This window comes from Ranitomeya variabilis, chromosome 4 (genome assembly GCF_051348905.1).
Source record: "Ranitomeya variabilis isolate aRanVar5 chromosome 4, aRanVar5.hap1, whole genome shotgun sequence".
Classification (NCBI taxonomy): domain Eukaryota; kingdom Metazoa; phylum Chordata; class Amphibia; order Anura; family Dendrobatidae; genus Ranitomeya; species Ranitomeya variabilis.
Genome location: NC_135235.1, coordinates 468,107,395 through 468,132,847, shown reverse-complemented (window position 1 = coordinate 468,132,847; position 25,453 = coordinate 468,107,395). Strand labels below are relative to the sequence as shown.

General features: G+C 45.3%; 1 protein-coding gene across 1 annotated transcript in view; it reads right to left on the bottom strand.

The window, feature by feature from the left end:
- CASKIN2 (CASK interacting protein 2) overlaps window positions 1-25,453 on the bottom strand; it is a 142,739-nt gene that overhangs the window by 57,209 nt on the left and 60,077 nt on the right. Inside the window, exon 3 of the mRNA XM_077251706.1 lies at window positions 6,224-6,275. Within this exon, the coding sequence (XP_077107821.1) occupies window positions 6,224-6,275 (52 nt within the window). The remainder of the gene's footprint in view (window positions 1-6,223; window positions 6,276-25,453) is intronic.

The following is a 25,453-nucleotide window of genomic DNA, read 5'->3' as shown; positions in this document are numbered from 1 at the left end:
GGCACACCGCGATCAAACATGATCGCGGTGTACCGGCGGTATAGGGAAGCATCGCGCAGGGAGGGGGCTCACTGCGGGCTTTCCTGAGACCCCCGCAGCAACGCGATGTGATCGCGTTGCTCCGAGGGTCTCCTACCTCCCTCCTCGCCGCAGGTCCCGGATCCAAGATGGCCGCGGCATCCGGGTCCTGCAGGGAGGGAGGTGGCTTACCGAGTGCCTGCTCAGAGCAGGCGCTGGTAAGCCTGCAGCCCTGCACAGCAGATCGCAGATCTGACAGAGTGCTGTGCACACTGTCAGATCACCGATCTGTAATGTCCCCCCCTGGGACAAAGTAAAAAAGTTAAAAAAAAATTCTCCACATGTGTGTAAAAAAAAAAAAAAAAAATCCTAAATAAAGAAAAAAAAAAAAAAAATTATTATTCCCATAAATACATTTCTTTAGCTAAATAAAATAAAACAAACAATAAAAGTACACATATTTAGTATCGCCGTGTCCGTAACGACCCAACCTATAAAACTGCCCCACTAGTTAACCCCTTCAGTGAACACCGTAAGAAAAAAACAAAAAAAAACGAGGCAAAAAACAACGCTTTATTATCATACCGCCGAACAAAAAGTGGAATAACACGCGATCAAAAAGACTGATATAAATAACCATGGTACCGCTGAAAACGTCATCTTGTCCCGCAAAAAACGAGCTGCCATACAGCATCATCAGCAAAAAAATAAAAAAGTTATAGTCCTGAGAATAAAGCGATACCAAAATAATTATTTTTTCTATAAAATAGTTTTTATCGTATAAAAGCGCCAAAACATAAAAAAAATGATATAAATGAGATATCGCTGTAATCGTACTGACCCGACGAATAAAACTGCTTTATCAATTTTACCAAATGCGGAACGGTATAAACGCCTCCCCCAAAAGAAATTCATGAATAGCTGGTTTTTGATCACGCTGCCTCACAAAAATCGGAATAAAAAGCGATCAAAAAATGTCACGTGCCTGAAATTGTTACCAATAAAAACGTCAACTCGTCCCGCAAAAAACAAGATCTCATATGACTCTGTGGACCAAAATATGGAAAAATTATAGCTCTCAAAATGTGGTAACGCAAAAAATATTTTTTGCAATAAAAAGCGTCTTTCAGTGTGTGACGGCTGCCAATCATAAAAATCCGCTAAAAAACCCGCTATAAAAGTAAATCAAACCCCCCTTCATGACCCCCTTAGTTAGGGAAAAATAAAAAAATAAAAAAAATGTATTTATTTCCATTTTCCCATTAGGGTTAGGGCTAGGGCTAGGGCTAGTGTTAGGGCTAGTGTTAGGGCTAGTGTTAGGGCTAGTGTTAGGGCTAGTGTTAGGGCTAGTGTTAGGGCTAGTGTTAGGGCTAGTGTTAGGGCTAGTGTTAGGGCTAGTGTTAGGGCTAGTGTTAGGGCTAGTGTTAGGGCTAGTGTTAGGGCTAGTGTTAGGGCTAGTGTTAGGGCTAGTGTTAGGGCTAGTGTTAGGGCTAGTGCTAGGGCTAGTGCTAGGGCTAGTGCTAGGGCTAGTGCTAGGGCTAGTGTTAGGGCTAGGGTTACTGCTAGTGTAAGGGCTAGGGTTAGGGCTAGGGTTGGGGCTAGGGTTGGGGCTACAGTTAGGGTTGGGGCTAAAGATAGGGTTAGGGTTTGGATTACATTTACGGTTGGGAATAGGGTTGGGTGTGTCTGGGTTAGAGGTGTGGTTAGGGTTACTGTTGGGATTAGGGTAAGGGGTGTGTTTGGATTAGGGTATCAGTTATAATTGGGGGGTTTCCATTGTTTAGGCACATCAGGGGCTCTCCAAACGGGACATGGCATCCGATCTCAATTCCAGCCAATTCTGTGTTGAAAAAGGAAAACAGTGCTCCTTCCCTTCAGAGCTCTCCCGTGTGCCCAAACAGGGGTTTACCCCAACATATGGGGTATCGGCGTACTCAGGACAAATTGGACATCATCTTTTGGGGTCCAATTTCTCCTGCTACCCTTGGGAAATACAAAACTGGGGGCCAAAAAAAAAGTTTTGTGGGAAAAAAAATATTTTTTTATTTTCACGGCTCTGCGTTGTAAACTGTAGTGAAACACTTGGGGGTTCAAAGTGCTCACAACACATCTAGATAAGTTCCTTGGGGGTCTAGTTTCCAATATGGGGTCACTTGTGGGGGGTTTGTACTGTTTGGGTACATCAGGGGCTCTGCAAATGCAACGTGACGCCTGCAGACCAATCCATTTAAGTCTGCATTCCAAATGGCGCTCCTTCCCTTCCGAGCTCTATCATGCGCCCAAACAGTGGTTCCCCCCCACATATGGGGTATCAGTGTACTCAGGACAAATTGGACAACAACTTTTGGGGTCCAATTTATCCTGATACCCTTGTGAAAATACAAAACTGGGGGCTAAAAAATCATTTTTGTGAAAAAAAAAAAAGAATTTTTATTTTCACGGCTCTGCGTTATAAACTGTAGTGAAACACTTGGGGGTTCAAAGCTCTCAAAACACATCTAGATAAGTTCCTTAGGGGGTCTACTTTCCAAAATGGTGTCACTTGTGGGGGTTTTTAATGTTTAGGCACATCAGGGGCTCTCCAAACGCAACATGGCATCCCATCTTAATTCCAGTCAATTTTGCATTGAAAAGTAAAATAGCGCTCCTTCCCTTCCGAGCTCTGCTATGCGCCCAAACAGTGGTTTACCCCCACATATGGGGTATCAGCGTACTCAGGACAAATTGAACAACAATTTTTGGGGTCCAATTTCTTCTCTTACCCTTGGGAAAATAAAAAATTGGGGGCAAAAAGATCATTTTTGTGAAAAAATATGATTTTTTATTTTTACGGCTCTGCATTATAAACTTCTGTGAAGCACTTGTTGGGTCAAAGTGCTCAACACACATCTAGATAAGTTCCTTAAGGGGTCTACATTCCAAAATGGTGTCACTTGTGGGGGGTTTAAATGTTTAGGCACATCAGGGGCTCTCCAAACACAACATGGCGTCCCATCTCAATTCCAGTCAATTTTGCATCGAAAAGTCAAATGGCGCTCCTTCCCTTCCGAGCTCTGCCCTGCGCCCAAACAATGGTTTACACCCACATATGGGGTATCAGCGTACTCAGGACAAATTGTACAACAACGTTTGGGGTCTATTTTCTCCTGTTACCCTTGGTAAAATAAAACAATTTGGAGCTGAAATAAATTGTGTGTGAAAAAAAGTTAAATGTTCATTTTTATTTAAACATTCCAAAAATTCCTGTGAAACACCTGAAGGGTTAATAAACTTCTTGAAAGTGGTTTTGAGTACCTTGAGGGGTGCAGTTTTTAGAATGGTGTCACACTTGGGTATTTTCTATCATATAGACCCCTCAAAATGACTTCAAATGTGATGTGGTCCCTAAAAAAAAATGGTGGTGTAAAAATGAGAAATTGCTGGTCAACTTTTAACCCTTATAACTCCGTCAGAAAAAAAAATTTTGGTTCCAAAATTGTGCTGATGTAAAGTACACATGTGCGAAATGTTACTTATTAAGTATTTTGGATGACATATGTCTGTGATTTAAGGGCATAAAAATTAAATGTTGGAAAATTGCGAAATTTTCAAAATTTTCGCCAAATATTCGTTTTTTTCACAAATAAACGCAAGTTATATCGAAGAAATTTTACCACTAATATGAAGTACAATATGTCACGAGAAAACAATGTCAGAATCGCCAAGATCCGTTGAAGCGTTCCAGAGTTATAACCTCATAAAGGGACAGTGGTCAGAATTGTAAAAATTGGCCCGGTCATTAACGTGCAAACCACCCTTGGGGGTGAAGGGGTTAAGCATCTCATCATTTTTAATTTATTCCGCAATTTTTGTTCCCCTTTTTGCATTTTTTTCCGCGAAAATAAAATGCATTGCGGAAAAAAATGCATCATGTTCATTAATTTTGTGGATTTTTTGCGGATTTCCCGCTATTTATTGCAATGGGAAGCTCTGGGAAAAAATGTGAAAAATCCGCACAAAAAACGTGAAAAAAACGCGAAAAATAAGCATGCAGATTTCCTGCGGAAGTAGTCAGGATTTTCTCAGGAAAATTCTGCACACTTTCCGAAACGTGTGCACATAGCCTAAGGATCTTTGCCACACTTTCAGGATTTTTCAAGGTTTTTGGCTATAAAACTGAAAAAAACGCATACATTAAGCATCCTATTATTAGACTGCAATCCGCAATGTTTGTGCACATGTTGCGTTTTTTCCCGAGGCGGAATCGCATTCCGGAAAAAACGCAGCATGTTCATTCTTTGTGCGGAATTGCGGGGATTCCGCACACACAGGAATGCATTGATCTACGGTACTTACTTTCCGCATGTGGCTATGCCCACCATGTGGGAAATAAGAAAATCATGTGCGGTGGGTACCCAGGGTGGAGGAGAGGAGACTCTCCTCCAGGCCCTGGGAACCATATACCTGTAAAAAAAAAAAAAAAGAATTGAAATAAAAAATCTTGATATTCTCACCTTCCGGCAGCCTTCCCGCTCCTCGCGATGCTCCCGTTTCCAGGGATGCTTAGCGGCAATGATCTGTGATGACGTAGCGGTCTCATGAGACCGCTACGTCATCTGGGGTCATTGCCGCGAGGCATTATTCCGGGACGCCGGAAGGTGAGAATATCACGATTTTTTTTATTATTATTATTTTTAACATTAGATCTTTTTACTATTGATGCTGCATAGGCAGCATCAATAGTAAAAAGTTGGTCACACTTGTCAAACACTATGTTTGACAAGTGTGACCAACCTGTCAATCAGTTTACCAAGCAATGCTACTGATCGCTTGGAAAACGCTAGCATTCTGCAAGCTAATTACGCTTGTAAAACGCTAGTGTTTAGCCAATTCCGCATGCATTTTACCTGCGGCACAGTTGTGGAATTGCCGCGGAAATTCCGGACATGTGCACATAGCCTAAGGGTGCACCAGGCTCCCTAAATAACATGTCTGAATAAAGAGAACCTGTAACGTGAAAAAAAACCGCTATCAACTTGCAGATATGGGGTTAATCTGCAGGTTACTTTTGTTCTGAACCTGCCCGGCGCCTGCACTTTGAGCCCTGCTACTAGGAAGAAATTAACTTTTATTCCTCTTGGCAGAGTTTGGGTTTCAGTTATGGGGGTGGCACCGGCACGAGTTCAGTCACCACTCGGTGTATAGAGAGTGGAGGCTGTATCTGCGCCCCAGGCTCTATCTGACAGATAACTCAGCATTAGAGCATGCTGTCAGTCAGTGTCCGGGGGAGCGGTTTCAGCCACCGCTCTCCAGCCAACTCAGTATCTGAAACCAGAATTCTGCTGGGAATAAAGCTGATTTTCTCCTATCAGCGAGTCTCAAACTGTGGGTGCTGGGCAGGTTCAGAGCACTATTAACCTGCATATTAACCCCATATCTGCAGGTTGATAGCATTTTTTTTCTCCAAGTGACAGGTTCTCTTTAATCTAACTTGATAATTAGGGAGCCTTGTACACCCTTGGTGTGGCTAAGATCCTCCGTGCACTGTTCTACCCACTGAATTTGCCTTCACTTCATGCACTGAATTGCCTGGAGTCAGTCTGCAGAAACCACACATAAGCAAGTACTGTCAATCACCAATGAAGGAGGTGAGGGCACGCCGAACCAGTAGGTCGGTCAGTGCATGGAGCCTCTTGGGCATGCCAAGCACAGAGCCAATTAGCATGCTTGATCAAACTTCAGTTCTTCAGAAGAGAGGCAGCAATTAGATCACTGAAAGGTGCGATTTCTATGGGTGCCATATCTCCAACAATGCTATGGGCTTAGATTACTGTCACTATGGTTGAACATCAGAGGTTCAAATAAAGCCAGCATAGACTGTTTTACACTTTAAAGATATATGTGCTTACTGTCAGAATGGGCTGACATACTCTTTAATCTGATGACTTGGAACCCCCCTTCTCATGATTGTTGAGAGTCCAAGCAATAGGACCCCCAGTGATAAGCAACCCATCTCCCCTTATGTGAATAAGTAATAAGTTGTGAAAGTAGCAAAAACATCGTTACAGCATATCCGAAAAAAGGTCCATTAAGGTTCTCTGAGGCAGAAATATGAACAAAATTTACCCCCCCAACCTAAAATCATTCCTGTAATGAATTTGTGCAGGTCCAGACACACTGACATGACAACCCAAGGCTGAGGAGAGTAAAAGAAGTGTACACTCACCCATCACTGTCCTGATAATTGATGTTTAACCTCTTGGTCGATCCGAGAAGTTCTGTAAGAAAAGGCCAACTGGTTATTATCTATTGCTCAATGAAACCGTGCGCATACATAATTAAGAAAGTAGGTCAGCCTGGAAACCACTGCAGTTTGGAGAAAGAAGCCCTGGACAGACACCAAGTCCTAAAATCCTCTAATAGGATAACTTACTAGGTCTGGAAGAAGAAGCGCAGAGCAGGACTTGTCCCATATGGCTTCCTCCAGAGGCTAGCTCTTCTATAGGGATTATTCTACAATGTCTGTAGTGTCCCTGCTCTATTACATATCTAGGCTGCGACGTCTTACATATTTTTACAGACTATTTTCACTCTCTTCCAGTTCGCTCTCTTTTCTGCCTGGGTTTTAAAGAGAAGGATTTTTGTTCTTGTTCACAACCCACAGAAATCACTGACATTTTGCATACACAGACTGAATTGTATCTGCTGTTAGCAGACAAGAATGAAGGTCTATTGCCATGCTCTGCATGCTTGTGGTCGATCGCACAAACACTGTGGCCATGCATAGCTATGTCCTGCAGGGTCTGGTTAGAATAGTGGGGTTTGGGAAAAAAAAATAATAATAACGGGGCTCACTGGCTCTACTGTGGATGATTCATTCAGTAAAAGGGTGTCATGCAGCTATTAAATGACTCCAGGGCTGGGACAGGAAAGAGTTCATAGAACCTCGCTGTGCAGGAATTGTGGTCACACCAAGAGTTTTCCATCTCTATAGCAGGATGTGATCTAAAAGCTGCTGCTAAGACAATTGAAAGCCAAGGTGTCACTTCCACAGGCCCCTGTAATGTCACACTAAAGTCAATGTCAGGGACATTTTTGGTGAAGGGCGCTACCCTGCCTTCATAAGTGTACAAGGGTTTAAAGGTGCATGTACACAGATTACCGTGAACAAGCATTACTAGGAAACGATAATGTGGTAGTTTCAAGTCTGCCGATCACCCGATGAATGAGAAAAATGTTTGTTCATTGAGTGAAATTATTTTTAAGCCACTACTTGGACAACCCCTTCTGAATCCCTAGGTTTTCCCCCAGTAAAATAACAACACTAAAGCCACGTTCACACATTCACACATTGAGTATTTGGCAAGTAATTAATCTAATTATTTGTTAGCCAACACTAACAACGCATGAGCCGATTACGGCAACCCACTTGTACCATATGCGCAAGCGCGCGTTGAAATTCGACCTCTACCGACTACAAAATCACTGACAAATGGAATGGGGATGTAGTTGCAATGTCTTTTTTTGGGGGTACATGCTTTCAATTAGACCATTTATCTTGTAACAGGATACTTGGTGATATCAGAGAAAATGGATCCTTTATATAGTGGGTGTTTTGCCTAAATGTGCACACCACCAGGATATTCTATATGGATCCTTCAATCCCAGAACTCCTGAGAAATCATCATCCAGAGTTGATAGGAGATTGAAATGTGGATTGATAAGTACCTTGGCACAGGTTACATATTTCAGTGAAGGGTTTTTAGATATTAGATTGATGTGTGGGTTGAAAAGTTTCTTGATACATGCAAGTTAGTCTGCTGCTTTGTGTTTTTACTATGCCAACTACCTACTAGCATTTGTATATAGAATGTTAATCTATCCTGCAAAATTATAGTGATTTTTATAGTGGATTAATTGGAATCCCTATTACATATGTCCCTTTAAGGCTGTGTGCACACGTTCCGGATCTTTCGCATTTTTTTCGCTATAAAAACGTGATAAAAACACATAAAAACGCATACATATGCATCCCATCATTAAGAATGCATTCCGCAATTTTTGTGCACATGTCGCGGTTTTTTTCCGTGAAAAAAACGCATCGTGGTAAAAAATGCAGCATGTTCATTAATTTTGCGGATTTCCCACTATATTATTGCATTGGGAACCTCCGGAAAAATCAGCAAAAAAAAACGCGTAAAAAATCGCATGCGGATTTCTTGCAGAAAATGTCCGGTTTTGTTCAGGAAATTTCTGCAAGAAATCCTGACGTGTGCACATTGCCTAATTGTTGGTTACTATGTGATACTACATCTCATGGTCCTATTCATCTCTCCCATTACTTGTCTCCCTAAGTAATTCTTGACTATTGATGTTACATCTAGTACTAATCAATATTCTTTAAATTTTTGGTACTGGTTCCCCCCAGCCCCCTAAAATTTCCATTTGTATCATCTGATAATATAGCACGCCTTCCAGGGTCTGTTATTAGCGGCAGCAGGAATCAGATGATGGGAGCAGTAGTCCCATCAGCTGACGCCAATGACCTGAGGTAAACTTTTTACCTCCGGTCACAGCGGCGGGCTCGCGCTGTTATTTGAAAGCATGGGAACCGCGGCTGTCTGACAGTGTGGCAAACAATGTATGTTCGGGCCACCCATTCAAGTGAATGGTGTCCGGGTTCGGATACATTTCTGGTACCCAAACCCGAACTTCTTTTACCTGTTCGGCCGAACCCGAACATCCAGGAGTCCATCCATCTTTAGTAATGACATAAGAGGCAAGTGGGTCATCAGAAGACCCCTGGCTGTCATGACAACCCACCAGCGTCACATGACAAACACCGATGGGTGGGATGAATTACGCGCTTCCGGATGGCAAGTTAGATCCTTGATTTAACGCTAACAGCCACAAGCAGAGTGGTGCTGATTAAAATAGTCATTGTTTGGAGAAAGATGTAGGCTCAACATCCGAGCCAGCATCAGAGTCAGGGACACAATATATGATGTAAATATACATCATATGTCGTGAAGGGGTTAAAGATTCTATCAAAACAAAAACATTTTACAGATGGAGTTGAAGTTAAGAAAATATGAGGGAAATGTTATTTATTAACTATTTTGTGTAGTATGATAGTCTGGATTAAAGGGAACCGGTCACCCCCAAAATCGAAGATGAGCTAAGCCCACCAACATCAGGGGCTTATCTACAGGATTCTGAATTGCTGTAGATAAGCCCCCGATGTAGCCTGAAAGATGAGAAAAAGAGGTTAGATTATAATAACCTGGGGGGGAGGTCCGGTCTGATGGGCGTCACGATCCGGGTCCAGGGCCTCCTATCTTCATAGGATGACGTCCTCTTCTTGTCTTCACGCTGCGGCTCCGGCACAGGCGTACTTTGCCCTGTTGAGGGCAGAGCAAAGTACTGCAGTGCGCAGGCGCTGGGCTCTCTGACCCTTCCCGGCGCCTGCGCACTGCAGTACTTTGTTCTGCCCTCAATAGGGCAGACAAAGTACGCATGCGCCGGAGCCGCAGCGTGAAGACAAGAAGAGGACGTCATCGTAAGAAGATGGGAGGCCCCGGACCGTACCGCGACGCCCATTGGATCGGATCGCCCCCCAGGTGAGTATAATCTAACCTCTTTCTCATCTTTCAGGATACATCGGGGGCTTAGCTCATCTTCGATTTTGGGGGTGACAGGTTCCCTTTACACAACAGAATATAACTCCAAGTAAATCAAACCTCTGTGAAATCAAACTGACCACGTAGGAAGCAACACTGTTTGACAATCAATTTCACATGCTGTTGAGCAAATTGATTAGACAACAGATGGAAATTATTTGCAATTATCAAGACACACTCAATGAAGGAGTGGTTCTGCAGGTGTGGACCTCAGACCACAACTCGGTACCAATGCTTTCTGGCTGATGTTTTGGTCACTTTTGAATGCTGGTTGTGCTTTCACATTTGTGGTAGCATGAGAACGACTCTACAACCCACACAAGTGGCTCAGGTAGTGCAGCTCATCCAGGATGGCACATCAATGCGAGCTGTGGCAAGAAGGTTTGCTGTGTCTGTCAGCATAGTGTCCAGATGCTGGAGGCGCTACCAGGAGACAGGCCAGTACATCAGGAGACGTAGAGGGGCCATAGGAGGGCAACAACCCAGCACCAGGACTGCTACCTCAGCCTTTGTGCAAGGAGGAACAGGAGGAGCACTGCCAGATCCCTGCAAAATGACCTCCAGCAGGACACAAATGTGCATGTGTCTACACAAACGGTTAGAAACCGACTCCATGAGGATGGTCTGAGTGCCCGACGTCCACAGATGGGGGGTTATGCTCACAGCCCAACACCGTGCAGGATGCTTGGCATTTGCCACAGAACACCAGGATTGGCAAATTCACCACTGGCGCCCTGTGCTCTTCACAGATGAAAGCAGGCTCACACTGAGCACATGTAACAGACGTGACAGTCTGGAGACGCCGTGGAGAGAGATCTGCTGCCTGCAACATCCTTCAGCATGATTGGTTTGGCAGTGGGTCAGAAATGGTGTGGGGTTGCATTTCTTTGGAGGGCTGCATAGCCCTCCATGTGCTCGCCAGAGGTAGCCTGACTGCCATTAGGTACCGAGATGAGATCCTCAGACCCCTTGTGAGACCATATGCTGGTGCGGTTGGCCCTGGATTCCTCTTAATGCAGGACAATGTCAGACCTCATGTGGCTGTAGTGTGTCAGCAGTTCCTGCAAGATGAAGGCATTGAAGCTATGGACTGGCCCGCCCGTTCACCAGACCTGAATCCGATTAAACACATCTGGGGCATCATGTCTGCACCATCCACCGACGTCACGATGCACCACACACTGTCCAGGAGTTGGCGGATGCTTTAGTCCAGGTCTGGGAGCAGATCCCTCAGGAGACCATCCGCCACCTCATCAGGAGCCTGTCCAGGCGTTATAGGGAGGTCATACAGGCACGTGGAGGCCACACACACTACTGAGCATCATTTCCTTGTCTTGAGGCATTTCCACTGAAGTTGGATCAGCCTGTAACTTCATTTTCCACTTTGATTTTGAGCATCATTCCAACTCCAGACCTCCGTGGGATATTAGTTGTGATTTTCGTTGATCATTTTTAGTTTTTATTGTTCTCAACACATTCCACTATGTAATGAATAAAGATTTGCAACTGTAATATTTCATTCAGTGATATCTAGGATGTGGGATTTTAGTGTTCCCTTTATTTTTTTTGAGCAGTGTATATGGTTTAATTGACGAATTGGGAATTCCAATCTATAACTCAGATGAATGGCGACTTTTCATTGATCATGCAAAGCGGGGCTTAGGCTTCTTTCATACTTCCATCTTCCAAATCTGCACAGGATCCGTCAAGACTAGGGTTGAGCGACTTTTATAGGATCGGGTCGGGTTTCACGAAACCCGACTTTCTCAAAAGTCGGGTCGAGTGAAATCGGCCGATCCTATAAAAAAGTCGGGGTCGGCCGAAACACGAAACCCAATGCAGTGCAATGGGATACTATGGTTCCCAGGGTGTGAAGGAGAGGAAACTCTCCTTCAGGCCCTGGGATCCATATTAATGTGTAAAATAAAGAATCAAAATAAAAAATATTGATATACTCACCCTCGGACGCGCCCTGGTACTAACCGGCAGGCTTCCTTACTAAGAATGAGCACGTGAATGACCTGCGGTGACGTCGCGGCTTGTGATTGGTCGCGAGCGGTCACATGGGCGCGTCCGAGGGTGAGTATATTCCTATTAGGTATATACTCACCCTCGGACGCGCCCTGCTTCTTTCCGGCAGCCTTCCTTCCTAAGAATGAGCGCGTGAAGGACCTTAGATGACGTCGCGGCTTGTCCATGTGACCGCTCGCGACCAATCACAAGCCGCGACGTCACCGCAGGTCATTCACGCGCTCATTCTTAGGAAGGAAGCCTGCCGGTTAGTACCAGGGCGCGTCCGAGGGTGAGTATATCAATATTTTTTATTTTGATTCTTTATTTAACACTTAAATATGGATTCCGATACCGATTCCCGATATCGCAAACATATCGGAACTCGGTATCGGAATTCCGATACCAGATTCAGAAGATCGCCGACCTCATGGCCGACCCCACACAGGGGTCGGGTTTCATGAAACCCGACTTTGCCAAAAGTCGGCGACTTCTGAAAATGGCCGACCCGTTTCGCTCAACCCTAGTCAAGACGTTGAAATGACGGATCCTGTGTAGATTGTGAAAAACGTGTGCACTGGGCCCGTCTTTCTGACGGACCCGTCGAGGCTATGTGCACCTGTTGTGTATGCATCTTCGCAGCAGTTTTCCGCTGCAAAAACGCATACACAACACAAGCCAGGTAAAAAAAAAAAAAAAAAAATCGCAGTATTCTCACCTACCGGCGTTCCCACGCAGTGATGCTCCCGGCAGCTAGCGTTCCTAGTAATACATTGCAAAATCTTGCGAGAAGTTGCGGTCTCGCGTGACCGCGACTTCTCGCGAGATTTCGCAATGTATTACTAGGAAGTAATGCTAGCTGCCAGGAGCATCGGGGAAGCTGCGCGGGAACACCGGTAGGTGAGAATACTGCGACTTTTTTTATTTTTTTTAATTATTTTTAACATTATATCTTGTTACTATTGATACTGCATAGGCAGCATCAATACCAAAAAGAGAAAGAGCGAGCGAGAGAGAGAGAATTTCCCTGACGGGAAATTCTTCCACGCATGCTCTTTGAAAAAGTGGGACCCGTCGCTGGATTCCTGCTTTTCGAAGTCAGCGACGCATCCTACGCCCATAGGTGTCAATTGAAGCCAGTGAGGGCAGCGCAGGATGCATCGCTGACCGATTTTACGACGTGCAGAAAAAAACTTTCCTCTGAACGTTTTCTCTGCCCGACGGACCGTTTTTTAATGCAGGATCCAGTGAAAGACGGATGAAACGGATGGCCGTCCGTCACAATCCGTCGCTAATACAAGTCTATGAGAAAATGCAGGATCCTGCATTCTCAAAAAACGACGGATTGTGACGGGAGCTGAAAGACAGAAGTGTGAAAGGGGCCTTAAAAAGTGTGTGTCCTCCTCCACAATGGCAATTAATTTGATGCAGTCCCAATTGGCAATTCAGTTTCTCTTTGTGTGAAGAATACAGAGACATAAAGACAGTCAATGAGTTGTTGCACTATCACAAGCACAAAGGGATCATTTGTGCTTACCTTATTTTCTGTGCACGTGGCACAGCAGAATTTGTGAGAAACATTGGGGTGGAGATGAATTGGCCTTGAAGATCTGACTTTAAACCTGATGAATCCAAACATTCTACATAAGCCACTTGTTGACAGAAAAATCATTATTTTCCCACCTCTCCACATGAAACTGGCTCTCATGAAGCAATTTGTTAAAGCTTTTCCACTGACGAAGACGGTTTCAAGTACCTAATTATGGCATTTCCTAGTCTTATTTGCAAAAATAAAATCCAGTGTGTTAGACGGTCTACAGATTCGGCAGCACATCAAAGATGAACATCAGGACAATGTCAGAACTAAAACAGAATGCATGGTTATCATTCAAAGACCCTGTCAAAGACTTTGGAAATACCCAAGAACACAATTACACCAAAATTGTCAAGAAAGGCTTCTCTCACACTAGCGTCGGGCTCGGCCCGTCGCAGTGCGTCGGGCCGAGGTTACCGACGCTAGTGTTGTATACGCCGCATAACGGGGGCAGCAGATGCATTTTTCCAGCGCATCCGCCGCCCCATTGTGAGGTGCGGGGAGGTGGGGGCGGAGTTCCGGCCACGCATGCGCGGTCGGAAAAAGCGGAAACGTCGCACAAAAAAACGTTACATGTAGCTTTTTTTGTGCCGACGGTCCCCCAAGCACGACGCATACGTCGCACGACGGTTGCGACGTGTGTCAATGCGTCGCTAATGTTAGTCAATGGGAAAAAAACGCATCCTGCAGACAACTTTGCAGGATGCGTTTTTTCGCCAAAACGACGCATTGCGACGTATTGCAAAAAACGCTAGTGTGAAAGTAGCCAAACTCTTGAGAGCTACAAAATGCTTTGCTACAACATGAGCATCAAGGTGTATTTTCTGCATAGCCATCTTGATAACTTTCCTGAAAACCTTTGTGCAGTCGGTGAGGAATAAGTTGAACAATTCCACAAAGATTTTAAGGTCATGGAGGGACGGTATCAGGGATGTACATATGATGGCTGAGTATTTTTGGAGCATCAGTCAAGACTATCCACAAATTGAACACTCCAGGAAAACTTCTAAGTAGTGATGAGCAAATTTGTTCAGAAAATAATCGCCAAACAAATTTGGCACGAATATGGCACATTTGGATTGGTGATCAGAAACCAGAGCAAAATTTAATAAAAATCAGGGTAAAAAAAAAACCAAACTAACATTCGGTAAAAAGTGCGGGAAAATATTTGCTTTGCCACAAAAGTATTTTCAGCACTTTAGCAACGATAATGGTGGTCTATCATAAGTGTTTGGCACTTGTTTGATGAGGGGAGGGGGTTTGCAGAGCTCCGAGGCATAGTGTTTTTGTTAAGTCTTTTTTTCCCCTAACTTTATGTGTGCACATTGCAGCTAGTCAATCAGGGTGCAGGAAACACTCACAATGTCCTGAAAACGGCTTGTGTCTTTGGCTGCTGAAATCACATGTCTCTCTCCATATAAATAGCGGACATCTTGTTTTAGCACCATTTTTACACTAACATTGCAGAGAGGCTGCTCCTGACGCTGGCACTGTTAGCAGCAAGATTTTAGCTAGGTGGTTGAATATCAGTCAGATAATGTAGCTAGCTAGTGTCCAGTGTGGCTGTAAAATTTCCCTTCCAGCACTTTTTTTTTTTGCCCGTTACGGAGGTCCACAGGCAAAGCAAGCAGGACACATGTCCTACAAGTGTGTTGTGCACCGCTTCTATTGTGCTCCATGCACAAGTATTGCATTCTAAATAATATTTTTTAACTAGCTAAATGTGAAACTGCCTGTGCTCGAGTGGATGGCAAGAGCAGCTTCAAGTGGCCTCTTCTCTTCCTCCACCTGAACATCACACCCAGTACAGTCCACAGAGGTGGCACCCAAATTCCCCTAGCATCCCCCCTCGTCCCAACTCTTCAACCGTACAACTGACTGTACGGAACCACAGATGGGGGGTCTGAAGAGCTGTTCACGCATTCTATGCCATGGTCATCAGAAGTGTCCTCAAAAGCTTCACAGAGTCAAGAGGAGGATGACAACATTTTTTAAGCTTGGATCCCGGGCAGGACGAAGTAGCGTTCGAACAGCATCCCGATCCTCATCATCAAACGTTAACCCCTGGGGGAGGTGATCCTGATGAGACAACTCAGATATTTGAGGCTCACGCGGACTGTATTGTACTGTCAGGGCAGGAAGTGGAGGGTGACTCCAAGGGCGAGGAATATGATAACAATGAGGATGATGATGAGGTTTTCGAACCCAGTTGGCGTGAACATAGAGGCACACAGCTGAGTAGGTCATCTGAGGAGGAAGACGAGGAGGTTACGTTGTGCAGTACGTTGCAGACACGTAGAGATGCAGCCACAACGAGCAAAGCATCCTCAGCCACAACTGTGCCTGTGACTAGCAGCGTCCGCGGGTCTGTAGCTCACAGGGGTGGCAAGGGTTGCCTAGCCTAGGCCTTTTTTGACACTGGAAAGCATGAGCCAACTCACATAATCTGCCAACTTTGCAAAAAAAAACCTGAGTAGAGGTATAAAGTGCAATAATTTGACTACTACATGTATGAACCATCACTTGTGCAGTCAACATGCTTTACTGTGGGAATCCCACTGCGCAAAAATGTGGACCAGCGGACCTCAACAACCATCATCCGACCCATCAATCGCATCTGCTACTTCTTCCTCTCCCTCTGTTACCATGCCAACTACTGAAACGCAGGGATTTGACAGCAGAACCTCGGGTTCTTTACCCGCTGCAGTCACGCTGACTGAGAGCCCGCCATCAGCTGTAATGGAAGAGGACATGCCTGCTGTTTATGACCGATCTCAGAATTATCACACCACAAGTTTCTCAATCCACTGTAACATATCCGGCTGCACCTCTCTCACGGTCCAGCAGTTTGTCTGGTTCCCCGTACTCTGCCCTTTTCTCAGCACTGCAGCCAGTCCACAGTTCCGCAGTTGTGGTCACGTAAAAGATGGTTTCCTCCTATGCATGATAAAGCTAAGAGGTTGAACTCCACCATATCCAAATTTGTTGGCCACGGAAATGCTGCCTTTCCACCTAGTAGATACAGATGGTTTCCGAAAGCTGATGGCCGTTGCAGTCCCCCAGTACCAATTTCCCAGTCACCATTACATTTCTAAGAAAGCTGTGCCTGCACTACACCAGCATGTATAACATAACATCACCCGTTCCATGACCAAATCTCTGTCTGCCAGGGTGCATTTCACCACAGACACTTGGAAGAGAATCCTGGCCAAGGGACGTTACATCTGGCTGACTGGGCACTGGGTGACTCTGTTGGCTGTGGGGACAGGCGCTGCTCCAAAACTATTGGAATCTCCAAGGCAATCCCCAAGGCTTGCAGGACAAACCTCTACATTTAGCACTTCCTTCACTGCTTTTGCTTCCTCCTCTATCTCTTCTAGGGCCTCCACCTGCGCCATCAACCTCTGCCTTAACGAGACACACATTCCAACAGTGCAGAGCGAATCCCCACCACCTCCATACTGCACAGCCAGGGCTCACAGCAATCAGGCAGTATTAAAATTGTTATGCCTTGGAGATCGCAGTCATACAGCTAAAGAGTTATGTACAGCTCTCCAGGATGAGTTTGATCAATGGCTGACTCCGCTGAACCTGCATCCAGGGAAGGCTGTGTCCGATAACAGCGCAAACCAGTGGAGGCCCTACGGCAAAGCAAGCTCACACACGTGCCTTGCATTGCTCACATCCTCAACCTGGTGGTCCAGCGTTTTCTCTGCCACCATCCTGGCCTGGGTGAGCTGCTCCAGAAAGCACGTAAGCCGTGTGCTCATTTCTGCCGTTCGCACCCCTCTACTCATTGACTTGCATCAATACAGAGGTCTTTGTCCATGTGTCAGGACTCTGAACATTTTTTACCTTTTGTGCATTACTGCCCTTTTCCAACATGGCGTCTTTGGTCTCATGTGCACTTGTCTTCCTGCTATAAAACTCCACCCCAGCCTTCAGTCTGTGCTAGATTATTCTGCTTTGCATCCAGCTCCTGATTACTCCCTGGCCTTGCACCTGCTCCTGTGAACCTGTGTTGGAGATCCTGCCACTCTGCTCTGAGTTCCTGCTGCATACACCAGTGTTCAGTAATCCTCCTTCATCTGCTGCTCGTGTTACTTCCATCTGCATTTGCTGGACATGTAAGCTGTTTCTGCTCTGCAAAACCTGAGACTATTAACCAGGCCTCCCTGGTTGAGCTAAGATATGATTTGAACTGCCTAATAGCATATATATCTGTGTCTGGACTAAGTCAAGGATCTATTTGTGTCAAGTTTCCTCAAGAATAACTGTGCTTCATAGACTTTTGGTTTGTTTGCATCTACCTCTGAAGTTTCCTATTGACTGCTAAGCTGCGTTTATTATTTGCACCAAGTGTTGTGGACTTGAGTTCCTCTCTGCACCTGCTTGAATCACCGTGTGATAATATAAACTTTAACACTTAGAAAACTGTGTCCTGTTGTCTTGTTCCACGCAAAGAGTCTCCTGAATTATCCCCTATAATTATTACAGGATAATCTAGCCATAAAAAAAAAAGGAGACTGCTGGAACAATGACTGCAGAGAGCAGATTAGAGCAGGTGTTTTCCATAATTAGATCACTGCAGAAAGATGTGGAAGGTCTGCAAAAGAAGTTTGGAAGCTTTGAACACAATCAACAAGTGTTTGGACAAACTTTGCAGGACTTAAGCAATCACATGGCAGCCCAGGAAAACAAACTTGCTGGCATAGAGTCCCAGTATGGACGGGCTTTTCAGGACATAAGCACGCAAATAGCTGCACAAGTGACTTTACCCTCTGGGCAACCACCAGCTAGCCCACCTAAGTTGCCCCCATTCAGATTTAATGGTGATCGCGACAAATTTCATGGCTTTGTGAATCAACGTATGCTATATTTTGATGTGCATGCTGACCGTTTTCCTACTGATAGATCCAAAGTATTGTGTGTAATAATGCTACTGACCTCACGAGCACTCGCCTGGGCGAATCCGATGATTGAGTCTCGTGACCCACGGTTAAATGACTTGGATGATTTCTTGGCCGCTATGGCATTAATGTTTGATGACCCTAATCGCCGTGCAACCGCTGAATCTGCTTTGTTGTCTTTACGCCAGGCTAAACGTTCTGTTATTGAGTATGCCACTGAATTCAGGAGATTGGCGGTAGATACCAATTGGGACAGTTATGCACAATTGCTTATTTTTAAAAGGGGTCTGTCTAGTATTATAAAAGATGAACTAGCTCGCTCAGAGTCACCACAAGAACTAGCGACATTTATACAGCATTGTGTGCGCATAGACATTCGCCTTACTGAGCGTAGGTAGGAGAAATTTGCTGCATATAACCGTATTTCTAACTTTTCCCTTCCTTCCAAAGAGCCTGCAGGTAAAACATCTCGGGAAGTGGAGGAGGTGCCCATGCAAATTGATTCCGTTCAGAGACGCGAGATCAATGAGCGCCGGGAGCATCGCCTTCGTGAAAGTCTATGTTTCTACTGCGGCCAGTCTGACCACTTCTTGATCAATTGTCCTAAGTGTCCTAGACGGCCTAACAAGGTGCTAGCAGCAATAGGGGAGTATGACAACTGTGATGATGAATCTGACATCTCTGAATGTAGCCTGCCTTTAAACGCTGTATTCCATTCACTTTCTATGACTTCACCCCCCAAGGAGCTGAAGGAAAAGAACTCTCACTGTTCTCTCCCTATTAAGATCCTGTGTTCAGGAAAGTGGATTTCCAGTTCAGCTATGATTGACTCTGGTGCAGGTGGCAATTTCATGGATATCGCATTTGCCATGGAACATGGTATTGAAATTCAGCAAAGAGCCTCTCCAATTACCATGGAAACAGTGGATGGGTCACCTTTAATCTCTGGGCCTGTGGATCAGGAGACCGTGCCCCTTGAAATTTTGTTGGAGCCTAATCATCAGGAGCAACTTTCTTTCTCGCTAATTTCTTCTCATTTTCCTGTGATTTTAGGCATTCCTTGGTTGCGTTCTCAGAACCCATTATCAACTGGGAGACAAAGGAGATTATCTTTCCAACAAAGAGCAACTCAGCGTTAACAGAAGCTGTCCTTGAGTCCACAGCTACGGAACCACATGTACAGGTATCTTCTTTACCTCCAGCATATAAAGAGTTCTCTGACCTCTGACAAGAAGAATGCAGATCAACTTCCTCCACACAGGCATTATGACTGTTCCATTGAGTTGCTTCCTGGGGCAGATATTCCTTTTGGTCACGTATTCCCTTTGGCGGCACCCGAGCTTCAATCCTTAAAGGAGTATATTGATGAAAATCTGGCCAAAGGCTTCATACGTCCTTCTTCCTTACCAGCAGGGGCACCCATTTTTTTTGTAAAGAAGAAGGATGGGACCCTGAGACCCTGTGTTGACTATCGGGAACTCAATAGGGTAACCGTATGAAACCGTTACCCTTTGCCTCTGATTCCCGAATTACTGGAAAGAGTCCGCCATGCTAAGGTGTTCTCTAAGCTGGATCTTCGTGGGGCTTAAAATTTGGTGCGTATTCGTCCAGGGGATGAGTGGAAGACAGCATTCAGATGCCGGTATGGACACTTTGAATCTCTTGTGATGCCTTTCGGGCTTTGTAATGCCCCTGCAGCATTTCAACACCTTGTTAATGACATCTTCAGAGATTTGTTGGACCAGTTTGGGGTGATCTATTTGGACGATATACTAATCTTTTCTGACTCTCTACAGGAACATGAAGAACATGTCAAAACTGTTTTAAGACGTCTGAAAGAGAACCAACTGTATATGAAGCCGGAGAAATGCGAGTTCCATCGTTCTGAGATACAGTTCTTAGGTTATATCATCTCTCCCCAGGGGCTGAACATGGAAACTGGTAAGATTCAGGCTATCCTTGACTGGCCGATACCCAAGAACGTTAAGGAGGTCCAACGTTTTATTGGTTTTGCAAATTTCTACAGACGCTTCATTCGAAATTTTTCTGATATTGTCCGTCCCATTACTTCCTTGACAAAGAAGGAAAAGCCATTTAAGTGGTCATCACAGGCTCAAGAAGCTTTTGATCGGCTGAAGATCTGTTTCACATCAGCACCGCTGTTGATACACCCAGATCCAACACATCCTTTCATTGTGGAGGTGGACGCTTCTGATAATGCTTTGGGGGCTATTCTCTCCCAAAGAACTGGAGAGAAGGGTCTGCTACATCCTTGTGCTTTCTTTTCCCGTAGACTAACCTCAGGAGAGAAGAATTACGACATGGGAGACAAGGAATTGCTGGCTATGATTGCGGCTTTCAAAGAATGGAGGCATCATCTGCAAGGAGCTGCACAACAGATCATAGTGCTAACTGACCATCGCAATCTAGAGTTCCTTAGATCCGCTAGATGTCTTTCTCCTCGTCAGGCTTGTTGGAACTTATTCTTAAATCAATTTAACTTTGTTATCTCGTACCGTCCAGGTTCTCGTAATGGGAAGGCTGATGCTTTATCCCGAATCCATGCTGCGGATTCCGTGCGGAGCCCTGTCCAAGACCATTCTATCTGATGCCAATTTCATCGGAGTTATCCACGATCAGGACTTGTGGAAGGAGTGCAGGGAGGCCTATGAAGGTGATGTATTTCTGGCCAACCCACCTGTGGATATTTATCTTGTCTTTAAGGGTGGCATGTGGTTCAGAGATTGACGTATCTACGTCCCGGAGGTCGTCCGTCTGCAGATCCTCAAGTTGGTACATGACTCCAAGTTGGCTGGTCACAGGGGGTACAGAAGACACAAGAGTTCCTGAGCCGATTCTTCTGGTGGCCAACTTGCCTGAAGGATACCAAGGACTATGTTCTCTCTTGCGAGGTATGTGCCCGTTACAAGACTCCTCATGTGGCACCTACGGGTCTTCTACAACCATTACCTGTTCCATCCCACCCTTGGGGGTCTATATCAATGGACTTTATTGTGGAGCTGCCTACATCGAGGGGCATCAATACAATCATGGTGGTAGTTGATCGCCTGACTAAGGCTGCTCATTTTTTTCCGTGCACCGGCCTCCCCTCTGCTAAAGATACAGTGAACTTGGTTATACAGAATGTCTTTCGGTTGCATGGGGTGCCGGATGAGATCATCTCTGACCGTGGAGTACAGTTCACTTCAAGATTCTGGAAGGGGTTTTGCTCTGCACTCAATATTAATGTATGTCTCTCTTCTGCTTACCATCCCCAGACAAATGGTCAGACTGAGCGTACCAACCAGACGCTGGAACAATATCTAAGATGCTATGTCAGCCATCTCCAGGATGATTGGTTGGAGTTGTTGCCGTTAGCCGAATTTTCATATAATAATTCTCAGAGCGCCTCCACTAAATTTACACCTTTCTTTGCCAATCTGGGTTATCATCCGTGTATTTTACCTAGGTCTCCAATTAATTCTCCGGTTCCAGCAGTGGAGGAAAGGCTGACTTCGATGAGACAAAATCTGGAGGTTCTGAAGGAATCCCTGACCACGGCTCAAGAACGTTATAAGAGATCGGCTGATAGATTCCGTAAACTTGCACCCATGTTCAAGGTAGGAGATTCCGTGTGGTTAGCAACTAAGAATCTGAAGTTAAATGTTCCTTCACAAAAGCTTGGACAGAAATTCATTGGCCCTTTCAAGATCAACGGTATTGTGAGCTCTGTGGCCTGCCGGCTGAAGCTACCTAGGACAATGAAGGTACACCCAGTTTTTCATGTATCTTTACTAAAGCCTGTATCTCCCAATACCTTCCAGGGATGCGTTCTGCCACCTCCGCAGCCTGTGGTGATTGATGGGCAAGAAAAATTCGTGGTGGAGGAAATTATTGATTCCAGGATTCGCAGGAATCGGCTCCAATATCTGATAAGATGGCAGGGATATCCCCCTGAGAAAGACTCTTGAGAACCTGTGGAAAACATCAATGCCCAACAGAAGATTTCTCGTTTTCATCAGAGATTCCCTGAGAAACCAGGTCCAGGATCGTCCTGAGGCCGCTTCTAAGGAGGAAGTAATGTCAGGACTCTGAACATTTTTTACCTTTTGTGCTTTACTGCCCTTTTCCAACATGGCGTCTTTGGTCTCATGTGCACTTGTCTTCCTGCTATAAAACTCCACCCCAGCCTTCAGTCTGCTAGATTATTCTGCTTTGCATCCAGCTCCTGATTACTCCCTGGCCTTGCACCTGCACCTGCTCCTGTGAACCTGTGTTGGAGATCCTGCCACTCTGCTCTGAGTTCCTGCCGCATACACCAGTGTTCAGTAATCCTCCTTCATCTGCTGCTCGTGTTACTTCCTTCTGCATTTGCTGGACATGTAAGCTGTTTCTGCTCTGCAAAACCTGAGACTATTAACCAGACCTCCCTGGTTGAGCTAAGATATGATTTGAACTGCCTAATAGCATATCTATCTGTGTCTGGACTAAGTCAAGGATCTATTTGTGTCAAGTTTCCTCAAGAATAACTGTGCTTCATAGACTTTCGGTTTGTTTGCATCTACCTCTGAAGTTTCCTATTGACTGCTAAGCTGCATTTATTATTTGCACCAAGTGTTGTGGACTTGATTTCCTCTCTGCAGCTGCTTGAATCACCGTGTGATAATATAAACTTTACCACTAATAAACCGGTGTCCTGTTGTCTTGTTCCACGCAAAGAGTCTCCTGAATTATCCCCTATAATTATTACACCATGCCAGTTAACAGGTTGATATGCGATGTGCCGACACAGTGGAATTCCACTCTAAACATGTTGCAGCGACCGTGGCAGTAGCAACGAGCCTTGATGCAGTATGTCATGTCGTATAGCCTGGGCCAACACAGTACAGACGTGGCACATATCACGTTTACAGAGTGGGCACAGATTAAGGACCTCTGCACCCTTCTGCAGTTTCAAAATAGCTACTAAGATGGTTAGTGCTGACGACGCCGTCAGCAGCATCACTATTCCGGTTACCTATATGCTGGAGAAGACTTTGGATAGCCTGCAGGAGAAGATGGTGGTCCCAGAAGAAGAGGAGGATGCGGGAGGGATAACACTGCCTCCAAGTTCAAGGCTCATCTCACAGGCGGGTGCCAAAGGAGGGTGGATTACTGTGTTCGAGGGGGGCTGGTGATAACAGACAAAGTGTTATCGAAGGTGCAAGATCCGAGGATCAAATGGAGGACGAAGAGATGATGGGCGAGCAACTGTCAGATGAAGAGGATTAATCCTCCCTTCTCTGTTGTTCGTAGTTGGCGGGAGGGGACGGAGGAAATGAGCCTCATTACTACCCAGCCACCAACACAGCATGGGCTTGGACCTCATGGTAGAGCCCGACCTACGAGTGTCTTCTTGCTGCACTATCTGCAACATGATCCCCATGTAGTTATGATTAGGAATACTGCCGACTACTGGGTTGCCACTCGGTTAGATCCATGTTATAAAACCAAATTTTGCCAGATGATTCCTGCCCTGGAAAGGGACCCTCTTGTGAATTCTGTTCTGGAGCTCCCTCCTGTGGTTGCTAATGGTATTTTTGTGAGTTCTGCCCTTGGGCTCCCTCTGGTGGTTTCGAGTGGAACTGCTGCTCCTTTAGGTAGCTGTAGCAGCTGCCATCACTGATCGCCTTGCCTGGGTTTGTTATTTAAACCTGCTCTGGGCTTTAGTTCATGCCAGCTGTCAATGTCTTAGGTTGGATTTTGTTCTCTCCTTGGATTTCTCATATGGCCTGTCCTTGTCAGCAAAAGATAAGTTTCTGCTAAATCTTGTTTGTCCATTTGCTTTGGACTTATTGCTTTGCAAATATGTCTCTTTTTGTCCAGCTTGTCACTATGTCATATTCAGGCTAGCTGGAAGCTCTGGGAAGCAGATTTGCCCCTCCACACCATGAGTCGGTGTGGAGTTCATTTTTGTAAACTCTGCGTGGATTTTTGTAGTTTTTAATACTGACCGCACAGTATCCTTTTCTCTCTGTCTATCAAGTTTAGTATTGGCCTCCTTTGTTGAAAACTGATTTCATTTCTGTGTATCTCATTTCCCTCTTCACTCACAGTCAATATTTGTGGGGGGCTATCTTTCCTTTGGGGGTTTTCTCTGAGGCAAGATAGCTTTCTATTTCCTTCTTTAGGGGTAGTTAATTCTTAGGCTGTGAAGAGGTGTCTAGGGAGAGTCAGGAACATCCCACGGCTATTACTAGTGTGGTTGTTAGGATTAGGGATTGCGGTCAGTAGAGATACCACCTCCTCAGAGCTCGTCCCATGTTGCGTTTTAGCCACCAGGTCATATCAGTGTGGCCTCTTAACCACCAGGTCATAACAGGACCAGTGAATGCTGGAGAATCGAAACACGCTTTTACACAACCTTAAGAGAGATTTTTCCCAAGACAGCAGTGAAGCACACAGTTTGCATCGCAGCTCTAGAGTTCCAACCTCCGGCACGTCAATTCGTCAACATCAAAACATTAGCAGCAGCACTGGTGGAAGTAGAAGCAATTTCTGTGAGTCCTTTGACACTTTTTTTTTATTTATTTATTTTTTTAGACCAACTCGTGCACCAGCACAAAAGAGTCCACGTATTACAAAAAATGTTGGTCTTCCAATATGGATGAGTGGCCTGAGCTCGCCTCACACGCCTTGAAGGTTTTATCGTGCCCAGCAGCCAGCGTTATCTCAGAACTTGTCTTCAGCGCTGCTGGTGGTGTCCTGACGGATAAGCACAGCCGTCTATCCCCTGAAAGTGTAGACCACCTAACTTTCATTAAGGCTGTGTTCACATTGTGTTCAGTGACTCCGTTAAACGGACTACGTTACACCACGGCATAACGCGGTGTAACGTAGTCCATTAACGCCGCCATTGAAAGCAATGTCGGACGCATCGCTAGCGCACGCCCACAATGGGTGTGCCCTAGGGATGTGCCGTCATTGAGTGACAGACCCTGAGACACGGGCTGCAGCGTTTCCGGGTCCGTCACTGCTAGCGCAGATAGAGCTAGCAGATGCTCTATCTGCGCTAACGCGCTGCAAACGTCGGCACTTGTGTTACAGCAGCCCGTTAGCGTATGTGCTGAACGGGTTGCTGCTAACGCAGTGTGAACCTAGCCTTAGATGAACAAGTCATGGATCTCCAAGGACTTTTGCACCCCAATCACAGACTGCACAGACTAGGTGATATTGCATTTTTTAGTGTGATGCATTAATGTCACGAAACTTTACTTGTGATA